Genomic DNA, 16,168 nt, shown 5'->3' on the forward strand with positions numbered 1-16,168 from the left:
AAATGGTGACAGTGTCTTCCCACTTTTCACAGCTTTGAGTTTCAATAAACACTTTCCATATAGATAAAAAAAAGAAATGATGAATATGGCTTTCTCCTAGTTCATATCACCAGCAGCCACAGATACAGGAGCAACAGCAGCAGCATATCCCACTGGAAATTCTTTTCTCCTAGGAATGGGTCTTTGGGCTTCCTGACTCAAAAGCAAAGCAGCAGGCACTGGGGACAGGTAAAAAACAAAACAAAACAAAACAAAACAAAAAAAACTTCCCCAAAGATGACCCCACCAAGTCCATTCAACTGACAGCCTTTCTTGGCTATAAGGCCACAAAAATTGAGAAGGAGACAGGCCTAGCTCAAAGTTGAATAAGAGGGAAGAAGTTGAAGCCACTGCCATGGTGGAGATAACCTTATGGTCATTGTAGGCATCATGGGCTGATGCAAACCCCAAAGGCATCCAGACCTTCAAAACCATCTTGAGTGATAAGTGCAAGGGGAGATTGTATAAGAACTGGCATAAGTTCAAGAAGGCCTTCACTAAGTACTACAAGAAATTGCAAGACAATGACAGCAAGAAGACAGTTTCAGAAAGACTTCAATAGCATGAAGAAATACTGCCAGATGATCTAAGTTATTGCTCCACCCAGATGCGCCTACTCCCTCTGAGGAAGAATAAATTTTACTTGATAGATATCCAGGTTAGTGGCTATAGTATATTTGAGAAACTAGACAGTGCTCACAAGAAGCTAGAGCAGCCAGTTCCCATGCCCTTTGTTGTTTGGGCAGGATGAAATGATTGATGTCATTCGAGTATCCAAGGGTAAGGGTTACAAAGGTGTCACTAGCTGCTTGTACATAAAGAAACTATTACACACGAAGGCCTTCCTAAGGTGGCATGTATTGGAACTTGGCATTCTGACCATGTGGGTAGCTCAGGCTGGTCAGAAAAGCTACTATTATTGTACCAAGATCAGCAAAACAATATTGGCCAGGGGTACCAGATCGAGAATGGGAAACTGATAAAAAAAAAACTCATCCAATTATGACCTTTTGGGCAAGAGCATTAATCCTTGGGAGGCTTTGTCCACTATGGTGATGTGAACAATGACATTATCATGCTCAAAAGCTGTGTCATTAGGACTAAGAGCATATCATCACCCTGTGAAAGTCTCTCCTGGTACACACTAAATGTGCTCTGGAGAACAGTTACTTGAAGCTTATTGACACCTCCTCCAAATTTGACCATGGCTGGTTTGAGACCATGGAAGAGAGAAAAGCTTTCCTCTCAAAAAGAACTGTGTAGAAGAAGAGATAGAGAGCATTATGACATGTAAAATGAATAATCTTGATTACATTAAATTAATATGGTTTTGCACAAAGAAAAACAAGTCAACCAAGAAAAGAAGGAAAGCAGAAAGCTAGGATTTTTTTTACAGCAAGTAACTCTGATAAAGGTCTTGTTTCTCAAATATATAGAGAACTGAGTCAAATTTGTAAGATTACGACTCATTACCCAGTTGATAAATGGTCAAAAGATATGAACAGCCAGTTTTTATACTAAGAAATAAAACTATCTATATTGATATGAAAAAGTACACATATCAAATGATAAAAAAAGAAAATGACAAATGTTAGAGGAAATACAGGAAAATTGAGACACTAGTGTACTGTTGATGGAGTTGTAAACTGATGTAATCATTCTAGAAAGCAATTTGGAATGATGCCTAAAGGGCTATAAAAGTGTGCACATCCTTTAACCCAGAAATACTACTACGAGGTGTGTATCTTAGAGAAAACCAAAAATAAAAAAAAATTGTGAGGAAGGAACTATTTGTACAAAAATATTTCTACTATCAAAGAATTAGAAATTGAGGGGATGCCCATCGATTGGGGAAGGGCTAAACAAGTTGTGGTAAATATTTGTCATGGAATCCTATTGTGATATAACAAATGACAAGCAAGATGACTTCAGAAAAACCGAGAAAGCTGTACATGAATGGATGCAAAATGAAGTGAATAGAGCCAGGAGAACATTGTACAGATTAACAGAAACATTGCATAATGATTAACTGTGAATGACTTAGCAATCCAATGATCCAAGATAGTTCCAAAGAACTCATAATTAGAAATACCATCCAGAAAAAGAACTAATAGAGTCTGAATGCAGATTGAAACATACTCTTTTTCACTTTTTTTCATTTTTTGTCCATTTTTTTTCTACAAGATGACTAATACACAAATATGTTTTGCATGATCACACATATATAACCTACATCAAATTTCTTACTGTCTCAGGGAGGTGGAGGAGGATGCAGGGGAAAAGGGAGAGAACTTGGAACTTCAATTTTTAAAAAATGAATATTAAACATTGTTTTTACATGTAATTGGGGAAAATAAAATTTTATTTAAAAAAAGATGGCCATATTGCTAAATAAGAAGCTGCTTAACATTTCCAGGTCAATTTGAAGCTTGTGGATTCTTAATGAATTGAAATTATTTTCAACACTAAAAAATAAATGATGAATATGGTGAATAAAAAGAAGCACAGAAAGATTTGCACAATCTGGTGCATAGTGAAGTAAAGACCCAAGAAAATTCTATTTTTTTGTATATAATCACTACAAAAATATAAATGGAAAGAGCAAACACTGAAAAAAAATCAAAAGTGGATGTTGCAAAATTACAAAGAACATGCCTTCAAAGTGGAAATATGAGAAGACACTCATATATTGTTATTTTTCAGAAATGAAAGGCCCATGGGTATGGTACTGTTCATATATTTTCAGGCTTTTTTGATGTGTTGGTTTTGTTGATTTATTTATTTATTTTTATTTTTCAATGTTTTATTTAAAATATTTATTATATGAGATGACTGGGAGAAAATAGAGAAAGGATACTGGGAAAAATTCTGATGATGTCAAAATAATGGATGTCAATGAAAATTTATTTTAAAAAGGGAGACATTGAGAGCTATGTGACTTTGAGTAAGTCACTTCTATTTTCCTCAGTTTCCCCATCTATAAAATAGGGATTATGCTATAATTTATCTTGTTTGCTTGTGAGTCAAGTTTTTTGTAAACAAAAAGTCCTTTAGAAATGTGATTTCCTGGGCAGCTAGGTGGCACAATAGATAGAGCACTGGACCTGGAGTCAGGAGGACCTGAGTTCGAATTCGGTCTCAGACCAGACACTGGATACTTGCTAGCTGTATGACACTGGGTAAGTCACTTAATCTCAATTGCCGCGTATAAATTTTTTTTTAAAAAGAAATGTGATTTCCTATTATTATTATTATTATGATTATAATATTTGTGGAGCCATTTAATTTCCATTCTCTCATTTGATATTCAAAACAATGCTATAAGGAACTAATATTATTTCCCACTTGTAGGTGAGGAATAGAAGGTCCATAGAACTTTTATTATTTTTTAAAGGTCACCTAGTTAGTATGGAACATACATACCCAGGAATCCTGATTCCTACTTCACTGCTTATTCTATTCCGCCATGTTTCCTTCTCAAATGAAATCACTTTTCCCTTTGTCAATATTCCACAGGCCCACAGTCCTCAGCACCTGTAGTGAACACTGAATATGGGAAAGTCCAAGGCAAACAAGTGATACTACAAGAATTTGACAGATCTGTCAATGTTTTCTTGGGAGTCCCTTTTTCCAAAGCCCCTCTTGGATCCTTAAGGTTTGCTCCACCCCAGCCACCTGAGTCCTGGGACTATGTGAAGAGCACTACTACATATCCACCCATGTAAGTCATCAGTCTTTAGATTTTTTCTGGAAGGGGGAGGGCTTCAAGTAGAGAAAAGCATTAACTCCTAATTAGGAGAATTATCTCCTAATTCTTTTGTTGTTTTTCTACTATTCCAGACCCCTCCAATCGTTCCATAATTCTTTGCTTTGCCTATCTACTCCTCTCCCTGGAAACATTCCTGTTTATTCTCACTCCTAACCCACTCATTTAAGCTGTATTAGGTTGAAGGAGAACATCTCAGGCTTGTACAGTGAAGTGATCCTGAGCTATAAAGTGATCCACCTGCCTTGGAAAGCTTATCTACATTGAACAAATAAAGGACCTGCTGCAGTCATCTTAAATAGATGGTGGTGGGACTGCTTTATTTGCTTAATTACAATCAAAGAAATCCCTGGGAACACATTGCCTGGCAAAATGGCAATTGTCTTTGCCTCTCTGTTTTCACTCATAACAAGACCACATCTAATTGCAAAGCAGCCTCTCTATTGACATGTACAGGCTCAGTGACTTCAAAATAGATGGTCTGGGAGAAAGAGGCTTGGAATAAGAATCATGGTTTCAGCCAAGACTCCTATTTCATAACTCTGATTTTGGGTTATTCATTAACTTTTATGTTTTCCTCATATGTTCAGTGGTGACAAGGGTAGCTATTCTATTTGCCCCACAAGCAAAAGGTCCAGAGAGTGAGAACCAGAAAGACTTCTGGTGCAGTTAGGATCAGCTTTAGGGTCACAGTTTGGCATTTGGCTGTCCCTGAAGGAATGTCAATGTTTCACAAATCAGAATAATTTCCACAGACCATCTGCCTTACTATGAACCTTCCCCTTTTTTCAATTCTATTTTTCCTAATAACAACAAGCAGTTTATTCATAGAAAGTGAGAACTGAAAAAGGACTTAAGGACCATCTAGTTCTATTCCCCATTTTCCAGAGGAGAAAACTGAGGCCCATAGGGAAGAAAGGGCATACCCAAACAGAAAGCCAGTGGGATATTTCATGAATTAAGGAAATAAAAAAAGACATTCAAAATTATTTGTCAATTTTCCCTTAGAAGATGAAGTAGAGGGTCTGAAGAAGAAGAGCAGGAGGATAGGGGTGGAGGAGGATCTAAGTCAAAATCCTGAGTGTGTTACTTATTACCTATGTAACTTTGGGCAAGTCACTTTCCTTTTCTAGGCTCAGTTTCCTCATATGTAAAATGAATGTATTTGACTAAGTGATCTCTAAGAACTTTACCAACTCCAAAACCTCTGAGCAGTGATCCTTTGACCCCAAGTATGTTTTCCTGATATGCTGTTAAAAAGAAGTGATTTCTTTTGTTTCATTGCACAGGTGTGCCCAGAATCCAATTAGAGAGGAGTTTATGGCAAAAACTTTCTGCAATCTGCATGGAACTTCCCTGAAAAATTCTGAAGACTGTTTGTACCTGAATATTTACACCTCAGCTGACCTGGCAACAAAGATTGTTACCTGTAAGGAGTTTATGGTTTGTGTTGTCTATAATTTTGGATTTTTTTGGTTTTGGTTCCTTCTTGCATGAATAGCAGAGGAGGAAAAGCAGAAATAATTTTACCCCCCTTAATCCTACTTTCTTCTTATTAGCCCTTCTTTTCTCTTAGCCTTTTCCCCTCCTAATTCCCTGTTGAATAAGATATATAACTATATTGTATCTACCTATCTAGCTCTCTATCATCTCTCTATCCATCTATCTGCATATCTCTATGTATCTATCTATCTATCTTCAAGCATTGCCTGCCCCTCCCCATTACAAAAACTCTTCCTTACACACCTCTTTTCTTCCTCTTACTCCGTCCTTCTCTCATTCCTTTTATTCCTCCATTTCTTTTTTTTTTAAATTTCCTGACATAATTGAATCACACTCCTGACCTGTGGAGACTCTTAATAAGGGTCCTAATAATGCCAGAGTTCTTAGGAGTTAGATGTATCATCTTCCCATAAAGGAAATTAAAAAGTTTAATCTTATTAATTCCCTTATGATTTCTCTTTCTTGTCTTCCTTTTTAGGCTTTTCTTAATTCTTCTGTTGAATATCATTTTTTTTATTCAGCTCTGATATTTTTATGACGAATGCTTTAAAGTCATCTATTTCATTAAAATTCATTTTTCCCCTCAAGGATTAGACTCCATTTTTCTGGATAGGTTATTCTTGGTTATAATCCTAACTCCTTTGCCTTCTGGAGTATTGTATTCTAAACACTTCACTTCTTTATGATGATAGTTACTAAATCATGTATGATGCTGGCTGTGGTTCCAGGGTATTTCAGGAGTTTTTTTCTCTCTGCTTCCATTATTTTTTTTTCTTAATCTGGGAGCTCTAGATTTTGGCTACAACATTCCTGGGAGATTTCAGGTAGTCTAATAATTTTTGCCTCTTCTCAATCTATTTTCCAAGCCAGTTGTTTTTTCCAGTAAGATATTTCACATTTTATTCAATTTTTCATTCTTATGACTAGGTTTTATTTTTTGTTATTTCTCTTGGAATTATTAGATTTTACTTGGACAATTGCAAATTTTAAGGAATTATATTCTTCACTGAAACTTTGTGCCTCTTTTTCCATTTGGGGAATTATGCTTTTTAAGGAGTTATTTTCATCAATGAAGTTTTATGCATCTTTTACCAATCTGTTAATTTTATTTTTATAATTTTCTTGCATTACCCTCATTTCCCATTTATCTTTCTACTTGATTTAAAAACCATTCTTTTTGTTCCTTTCCATTGCTTTCTTTAGCTCTTTTAGAACTTCCCATGGAGCAGCTAGGTGGCCCTAGATTCAGGAGGACCTGAGTTCAAATCTGGCCTCAGACATATAACACTTACTAGCTGTGTGACCCTGGGCAAGTCACTTAACCCCATTGCCCAACCAAAAACAAAAAAGAACTTCTTGTTGGACTTTTGTTTAATCAGTATTTTTTCTTTGATGCTTTACCTGTAGATGTTTTCCTGTTGTCTTTTTCTGAGTTTGTGTCTTCAGCTTCCCTGACACCATAGTAGCCTTTTATGGTCAGATTCCTTTTTTTGCTATTTACTCATTATCTTAGCCTATTTCTTGGCTTTGAACTTGATGTTAGGGTTGGGCTTTGATCACCTGGGTGGATGGAAGGGCAATCCCTGTCCCAAGCTTCTAGCTAGTTTTACTCTGCTATTTTCACAGCTAGTTCTAGGGGATCTATAAGATTTTTGGTTCTTCCTACTTGGTGAGATCTGGGAAGAAGTGAGGTCACTGCTCTACTCATCTGTGGTCTGGTCCTTACCTACCTAGGGGCCCAACTCTCTTGCAATCAGAAACAGACCTTTCAGTCCTGGAACTGTGACTCTGACCTGGGTAATGAGCAGTAAAAGTGCCAAAATTTTGTCCAGTTCTGTGCCCAGTGCCAACATAGAGGCCCCCTGTATTTTCTCTCTCATCAATTGCCTCATCTCATTATCATCTAGGAGTAGTGAAAGCTCCCCAAACTGCTGCTGTAATCATTGTTACAGCCTCAAGGCCCACAGCTAGTGTTGTTACTGCACTGTACTCTAGGCAAGCCCCGCCCCTGTATTGCAGACCTCTCTGTCTTACCTCCTATGTTATCTTGGGATGTATAAAAAATGCCTCAAAAAGTCCAACCTTTTGTTGGCTAAGTCATTCTAGAATTCAAATTGACAGGTTATTTTAAAGTTGTTTTGAGGGGAATGTTGGAAGAGTTTGACTGGAATGCTCCATCAACACCACTATCTTGGTTGTTTCTTATAACTCTTAAGAACTTTATCATTATTAGGGCAGACTGAAGGAGTCTCAATGGACAGAGGGCCTGTAGGTTTTTGGTGCTTCCAAGGTGGCATGACCCAGGGAGAGTTCTGGTCACTATCCTCCTGATATATGCTCTTGTCCATACCTAGGTAGGGCTTCTATTCCTTGCAACCAGACTGTAATCACTTTGCCATGCAACTGCAACTTGCAACTTGGTAATGGGAGAAGGAGCTGCCAAATGGTGCCTGGCTCTGCTCCCATCTCCAAAACAGGGGTCTTCTGTGATATCTTTCTGACAAAAGGTATTGTCCCTACTATCCTTAATGCTACTCTACTGCTGTTGCCAATATCCCCAGGCCTCATAGCTCAAGTTCTGGACCAAGCCTCATCCCATGTCTGCAGGAAGCCCTCTTTTTCAGTTTTCCTAAGCTATCCTGAAAAAATGAGATACTGTGACTTTTTTGATTATCCTACTCAGAATATTATTTGAGACATTTTGAAAAAGTTGATTAAAGGATTGGTTTGGGAGATATCAGCAGAAATGCTGAATTCCTGGAACACTAAGTCATTGTTGGTGATGTTGTGAAACGATCCAACCATTTTGGAGAGCAATTTGGAACTATGCCCAAAGGATTATCAAAATGTTCATACCCTTTGACCCAGCAATAGCATTTCTAGGGTTATATCCCAAAGAGATCACACAAATGAGAAAAAGACCCACATGTACAAAAATATTTATAGCAGCTCTTTCTGTGATGGCAAAGAATTGGAAATTGAAGGGATGCCCATCATTTGGGTAATGGCTGAACAAGTTGTGGTATATGAATGTAATGTAATACTATTATGATATAAGAAATGATGAGTAAGTGGACTTCAGAAAAACCTGGAAAGACTTGTATGGACTAATGCTGAGTGAAGTGAGCAGAACCAGGAGAACATTGTACATAGTGATGGCCAAGTTGTACAATGACTAACTGATAGACTTAACTCTTCTCAGAAATGCAAGGTTCTATGACAACTCCAAAAGTCTCATGATGGATGCTGTCTACATCCAGAGAAAGGACTATTGAGACTGAATGCAGATTGAGGCGTACTATTTGCTCTGTTTTTCTTCTATTTTGTTTTGTTTCTTCTTTCTTGTGGCTCCTCCTATTGGTTCTAATTCCTCTTTACAACATGACTAATGTGAAAATATGTTTAATAGGAATGTATATGTAGAGCCTATATCAGTTTGAACACCATCTTGGGAAGGGAAACAGGAAGGGGGAGAAAATTTAAAACTCAAGCTTATGGAAGTGATAACTTACATAACTAAATTAATAACTAAACTAAATTAATTAATTAAAAAAAGAAATGCTGAATTTCCATTGCCATCTTGGCTCAGCCCTTGAGTCCTCTTTCTCTAACTTAAGGACTCTTCCAGTAATCAATCCTCACAGGACAGTTTTGAGTGCCTTCATCATCTTGTTTACTTTCCTCTAGTGTAGAACACCTTCACTCCCTCACAAGACATCTATGGATAAATTTTCAGGGAGTCTGTGACCTTTAATGGGGGGAAATACATCTATATTTCAATATCATTGATTTTAGGGGGGTAATTTTATATGTTTTACTTTATGCTTTTAAAAATGTTATTCTGAGAAGGGTTCCATGGAGTTTAGCAAACTGCCAATGGCATCCATGATACACAAAAATGGTTTAGAACTCCCCATTAAGTGTGTAAGTACAATTGCTCAGGAATGGGAAGACCTCAGAAGTTATCTAATACAACTCACACTTTCACAGGAATCCCTTATAGCATATCAGATAAGTAGTTACTCATTATCTATTTGACAACCTCCAGTGGTAGTGGTGGGATGTATTTGTGCCTGTGTGTGTGTATGTGTGTGTGTAAAACAACTAGCAATCAAGTCATTCACTTTTGGGAATTCTGTTAGAAAGTTTTTTTTTTTCCTCACATGGAAATAAAATCTGCTCTTCTGCGATTTTCTCTACTATTTCTATTTTAGCCCTGGGGACCAAATAGAATGAGTCCAAAGTTTCCTTTCCATGACAGTCCTTCAAATACTTTAGGATAAGCTATTATGTTCCCCCAAAGTTTTTTTTTTTCCTGACTTAAACATACCTACTTTATTCAAGTGTCTCAAATGTGGAAAGTTCAGGATTGCTTCCTTTTTCCTCTCAACAACAATAGATTTTCAAAATCATTCAGATAGTTAAAGTATTGAGATCTACATTATTTGTCTGGTTTTGTTGCTTATATGACAATGTCAATGGAGTGGAGTGGTCATAGAGGAGTTTAACCCAAAGGATAGAGGCTCAGGGAGAATACTCTCTTAAGTTGCCTGATTCATCTTGGCTTCTCCCCTCTCTACGTGTAGGAAACACAGTCATAAAATGAGAACTAGAAAGGACCTTAAAGGTTATCTAGTCCTTCCTTTTAGACAAGTGGGCAACTTGAGACTTGGAAAATGGAAGTGAGTTTCTTCAATTCACACAGAAAGTTAGTGGTAGAGTCCAGATTAGAACTCAGTTCTTCTAGCCTCTAGTCAAGTTCCCATTTCATTATACCCTGTCATCCCCCTAGAGATCTCTAGGATGGATAGCTTCAAGTACTCAGGCTGGGTGGTTTAAACATGCACTTTCTGTGGTTCCTTTTAATTCAGGGATGCTGTGACCAATAATATTTTTGTCTCATTCCACAGGTGATGGTGTGGATCCATGGAGGGGGCTTATTGGTGGGTGATGCTTCAACTTTGGAGGGGACGTACCTCTCAGCTGTTGAGAATGTTGTTGTGGTGGCCATTCAGTACCGTCTGGGAATCTTTGGATTCTATAGGTTAAGAGCTAGAGGATGGGAACTTAGCTGACAAAAAGTAGCCCATGGTGCTTCTAACTCTGAAATTTAATAATTTTGTGACACTGGGTTGGGATACTGTATCCCCAAACCCATTTCAGGGACTCTACCCAAAATAATGTCACAGAAGCTATATAAAGGCTAGGTCGATAAAGCCCCAAACACTCCCAAGATCCTGGTGGATTGGAAAGGAGACATACAAATGAAGTTAGGTCAAAATACAGGGCTAAGTGAGGCAGTAGAGCCTTACTCCTTCCTGTACTATACACATTTTCTATGGGGGAGGGGAGAGTGGAGGAGAGATATGATCCACTTTTGTTTACATTTGCCCAGCACAAAAATGCTACCTTCCTAAGTTGAGTACTATTGATAAGACACTTCATGTCAAATACTAAATGAGGATTACATGTGCTAAAGATTCTTAGCTATTGGAGTTCAGAGGAGTGAGCAATTATAACTGCCTTAGGTCAAATTCAAGCTTCCTGAAGGAGATAGAAGGGGAACTGAGCCAATTTGATAGGCAGGTAGGATGGAAAACCATTCCAGTCAGGAGATGAGCATGCAAAAAAGCACTAGCATGGTAACAGTAGGGACAGCAAAGATATGGGCATCAAAGAAATAGAAATTTCCCCTGAAGCCTTTTTGAGATGCAGTTCAATAATACTAATCAAGTGACCTGAGGGATTGGTGGGTTCATGAATGTAACAAAAAAAAATTAGAAAACCTGATCCCTACCCTCATCACATTATATCTAAAAGAGAAAACATGACCCACACATAAACTTAACAATACTAAGGTGAAAAGTTGACCAGCATTTAGGTGACCCGGAGATTAGAGGGTTTTGTCTGGAGACAGGAAGATTCATCTTCCTAATTTCAAACCTATCCTCAGACACTTAATAGGTGTGTAACCCTAGGCTAGTCACTTAACTCTGTTTGTCTCAATTTTCTCATCTGTAAAAAATGGGGTAGAGAAAGAATGACAAACTACTCCACTATCTTTGCCAAGAAAACCCAAAGTGAGGTCATGAAAAGTCAGATATGACTGAACAGCAACAACAACAACAACAAAAGTTGACTAGACACTAGAGGTGGGAAGTTTAGCATTATTTCATGTTTTCCATGAAACCACTTGTTCCTAAAGTAACTGCTATGTTTTATACCTCTTATAAGGTTTGAGTATAATACAACCATTTGTGGTAAGTGCTGTGGTTATCTCCATTTTATAAATTAGGAAGCAAGCTGAGAAATATTCTTTTCTAATCATCCATCTTCCTCCTCCTTTCTTCTCTCCCTTGTAGTACTGGAGATGAACATGCCCGAGGGAACTGGGGTTACTTAGACCAAGTGGCTGCACTCCAGTGGGTTCAGAAGAACATTGTCAACTTTGGAGGAGACCCAAATTTGGTAACCATCTTTGGTGTATCAGCAGGAGGTGTCAGTGTTTCAGCACTGGTAAGTTTTCAGAGTGCCATGCTTCGATTCAGGAATCTTCCAACAATATCTTACAGAGTCAGAGCCCCAACCACATGTAGATGTTGCTGGTATTCACTGCTAGCTGCATTGGTTCTTCCACAGGATGGTGGGTGATTCTAGGCAGTGAGTTTCTTTCTTAATCAAGTAATAAAGTAGAGAGGACAAGAATGTAGAGCTGACCATGCCCCAAGACTAACTGTAGAAGTTTAACAGTGAAGGTCTAGGGGACAGAAGAGTTGATTCAGTTTTGTAATGTGTTATTTCTTTTATAATAATAATAATATAATAATTCACATTTACAAAGTACTTAAAATCACTTTCCTCATAGCTACTCTATAAGTGAGATAATAAAAGCAATATTGTTAGTAGTTCTACATATGAGAAAGGTGAATTTCTGTGTGATAAAGTGATTTGCTTAAAATAACAGTTATAAAGTATCTGAACTGGGATTCACACTTCCGTTTTCAGATTCTAGACCCAATGCTCTTCCCACTCACAGTATCTCTTTGTTGCTCAGTTATTTTCAACTATGTCAGACCCTTTATGACCCCATTTTTTGGCAAAGATGCTGGAGTGGCTTGTTATTTTTTTTCTCCAGCTCATTTTACTGATGAGGAAACTGAGTCAATCAGGGTTAAGTGATTCGCCTCTGTGACGCAGCTAGTAAGTCTCTGAGGCCAGATTTGAACTGAGAAAGATGAGGCTTCCTGACCCCAGATCCAGCACTCTATTCACTGTGCCACCTAACCCTCTCACAGCAACTCTATAAAGTGACTTAGAACATCATCTCAATGAACACTTAGCAAACCTTTCACTGAACCATTGCATTCCTCTTCTGAGTGTATGAAGAATTCCTGTTATACCTGACACCCACATCCTTTTCTCTTGACACAGGGTCAACTCTGGGCAAACTTGGAAAGAAAGAAAAGTGTGGTTCTGGAACCTCATCTCCCTCACCTCCTCATATCCCTTCCTTTCCTCTCCTCTCAGCTTACTCCTCCCTTACTTATCCTAATTTTTTAAGGAACATTTACTAAGTGTCTATTGTATATTCAGCATTTCCTTAGGAATTGTGGAACTCACAAAATTTATATTAGATACTGTCTCTGCCTTCATGAAACAGAGGCAAAAGGCAAAACAAATAATTAAATCACAGGTGAATAGAGCACTATTGCATTGTAGAAAAATATGTATACTCATCTAGTACTGCTGGCATGTCAGACTCGTAAGAACCTTTATGTTAATGTTTTATTGATGACTTTTGATTTTCTATTACCTTCATTTAAAAGCTATTCTCCAGACTAAGTCTCTCTTGTGAATAAGGAAAGCAATCAAGCAAAAAAAATTTGACACATTAATTTCATCTGATAATGTAAATAATCTTCTGTCCTATTAGTCCCCAACTTCTGAAATGAGGAAGGAGCTGTGTTTCATCGTTTGTTCTTAAGGACCTTCCTGTTCTTAAGGACCATTTTTAAGAAATCATTTTTGTTGAGCACTTTTATACTGTTTGCTTTGTGCATAACTCAGGAATTCTCTTGGCCATGGTCCCTATGTGGACATCCCAGATGGTATTGGACCTCTGCATATCTTCCCATTGTGGAAGTTGGAACACAGAGTAATCCAGACCAAAGTTTTCTCAGTATTCTTTGATCAGAAATGGAGAGCATTGTTTCTCTTCCTCCTCCCCCATTACCTGCATGGCCTTCAGAGTTGAGCAGTGTGTAAGACAATGTTGTTGATGACTCTGCTTGCTTTTTTGCCATTCAGTTGTTTTCAGTCTGACTCTTTGTGACTGCATTTGGGATTTTCTTGGCAGAAATACTGAAGTGGTTTGCCATTTTCTTGTCCATCTTATTTTGCAGATGAAAAGGCAGAGGATAGCCAGATTGGGTGACTTGAGTAGGGTCATACAGCTGGTGAGTGTCTGAGGCCAGATTTGAACTCAGAGAGATGAATCTTCCTGACTCCAGACCCAGCACTATATCCACTGCTCCACCTAGCTGCCTGTACTAGCTCCTCTTACTAGGAAAATACTTTGAAATTACTGTTCCTGCCATGCTCATCTTCAGAGAATATTTTTACTCCCCTTTTCTTCCCCAGTCACTTCTATAAAGTTCAGGCAGAAATCCAGGCACCAAATATTCTCATGTTTCTAAATATGCCATTAATAAGAGACCTTTCTCCCAAGCGTGAGCAGTGTCAACAATGCTTTGGGGAAGGATTCTTTCCTCAGCATCTCTCATCCTCATCCACCCTCAAGGAAATGAATTATTTGGGGAAAAGGTGGGAGGTTCTTAGGAAAATAGAGAATCTGGAGCTGAATCCAATAAGAAACCTTGGAACAATGACTGGGCAGATTTACTCATTTTACTAGACCACCTGTATTCAGTGATATGACTATAAACATACAGGATCTGGGACAAGCATCTGAGATCATTCTTTATTCTTTGATGGCTAATGGACTGTCTCATTTCTGTCCCAGTGAGGATGTAGGAGATCATGTAGGGACTTTGATTTCAGGAGACTCCACAGTGTACCTCCTAGTTGCCAAAAAGGTGAACCCTGGGAAATGGTGCATCATTAATATCTGTACTCATATGCAAGAAATTGCCTCAGTAAGAAAAGTTCTAGGTAGGAACCAAAGGAAAACAACAGTCAGACCTTGATCAGACAATATTAAGCGTATCATTGAAAATCATAGGAACATTGATTGAGAGCAGAAAGAGATCTTTGGGGATATCTAGTCCAATACTCTTTCCGCTATAAACCATCATTTAGAAAGAACTTTGACAAGCCAAAAAGCATCTAGGATAGAAACTTATAATTATATTAAATGATAACATCTCTACAGCACTTTAAGGTCTGCATGTTAAGCCAAACAAGGCTTAAAGGAGCAGATCATGATTAGTCTAAAGGAGTATCTATATCTATTTCATCTTTATCTATAACTGTATGTACATATATAGTAGGCTAGATATGATGACTGAGGGCTTAGCTTAAGGAAAGTTAAAATGGGAGTTGCCAATTTGAAATAAGGGATAGTTTTCAAACTGATGAATCCCATGAGATTCCTAATAATGAAAAGGGCTGCCTTGTCATCTAAATAGCTCCCTGTGTCTGGAGTATTTCATTCATTCATTCATTATTTGAACTTCGTTCTCCCAGAGGACCATTACATCAGGAAGGTGATGTCATGACTTGCAAGTGAATTGTATTTATGTGAGGGAAGGCTGTGCACAGTCACCAGCTTCACTTTTTCTTCCAGAACCATCTGGGCCCAGTGGCAAGATATAGATCAGGATGACTGAAAATGGCCTGGGATGCAGTGGGAGACTTTGACCTTTTTAAGCTAAGGTCTTTCCCAGGTCTCAGATTGATGGAGGCAATGCCCATTTAGTGATTAAGGCTACATAAAAAATGAGGCAAATAATGGCCTCTTTTAACTAGTTAAAAAATCAATCTGGGAGGGAAAGACCCTCAGGATTTCTGGCATAAATAGAAATAATTGATATTTATACTCACTCTGAACCATCAGAGACCAAGAGACCAAACAATGACCAAGTGAGTCTTGGGCTAACCCATTGTTGGACAATAAATGAGAGCTAGAATGATTTGGGTTTAAGGCATGGTCCCTAAAAAGAAATCTAGCCCATAAATGATAAGCTATCTTGTGAGGTTTCAGCAATCAATATTTATATTTCTTAGGGCAGAACACCTGTAGGTAAGGGTATGATTCCCTTTGTGGAAATAAAGACAGGAGGAGGGGAGAGAAGAGAGGGGAAGATGGAAGGAAGGAGGGAAGTAAGAGAAGAGTTCCTTTGGTCAACTGAAACTGGCTGGCTGGGTCCACAGTGTGACACCTACAACTACTCACAGATCACTGTTTGTTCTTTTGTTCTCAAACAGGACCATGACATTAGGAAGGTGATGTCATGACTTGAAAGTGACTTGGATTTAAGTGAGGGAGGGCTATGCAAAGTCACAAGCCTCAGTCTTTCTTCCAGAGCCATCTGGGTCCAGTGGTGAGATGCAGATTAGGTTGACTGAAGATGGCCCTCCTGTAGTATTTAACTATTAACTGAATAACCACTTATGAGAGGAAGTCTTATAGGAGTTAGAAGGATTCATGATTTAGGTAGGAAATGCATGCTTAGATGACCTTTATGACCCTTACTAATGCTGTGTTTCTATGAAAAGGTAAATGGGCTACTGTTGTGTGTTTATTTAGGATATTTCATATTGTGCCAAATAACCTTGTTCAGTGGCCAGTGATCTGGGCTATCATAAATAAGCTTTTCTGTTCCTTAGTTCTCCTGAGTG

At 38.2% G+C, this 16,168-nt stretch overlaps 1 protein-coding gene across 1 annotated transcript in view; it reads left to right on the plus strand.

The window, feature by feature from the left end:
• The first annotated feature begins 5,152 nt into the window (after positions 1–5,152).
• The window catches only part of LOC114048541 (liver carboxylesterase 1-like), a 49,562-nt gene continuing 38,546 nt past the window's right edge, over positions 5,153–16,168 (plus strand). The window contains 3 exon segments of the mRNA XM_027869531.1: positions 5,153–5,234; positions 10,219–10,352; positions 11,671–11,824. Coding sequence (XP_027725332.1) covers positions 10,222–10,352; positions 11,671–11,824 — 285 coding nt within the window. The 5' untranslated portion in view covers positions 5,153–5,234; positions 10,219–10,221.

This window comes from Vombatus ursinus, unplaced genomic scaffold (assembly GCF_900497805.2).
Source record: "Vombatus ursinus unplaced genomic scaffold, bare-nosed wombat genome assembly UNPS02014793.1, whole genome shotgun sequence".
NCBI classification, from domain to species: Eukaryota; Metazoa; Chordata; class Mammalia; order Diprotodontia; family Vombatidae; genus Vombatus; species Vombatus ursinus.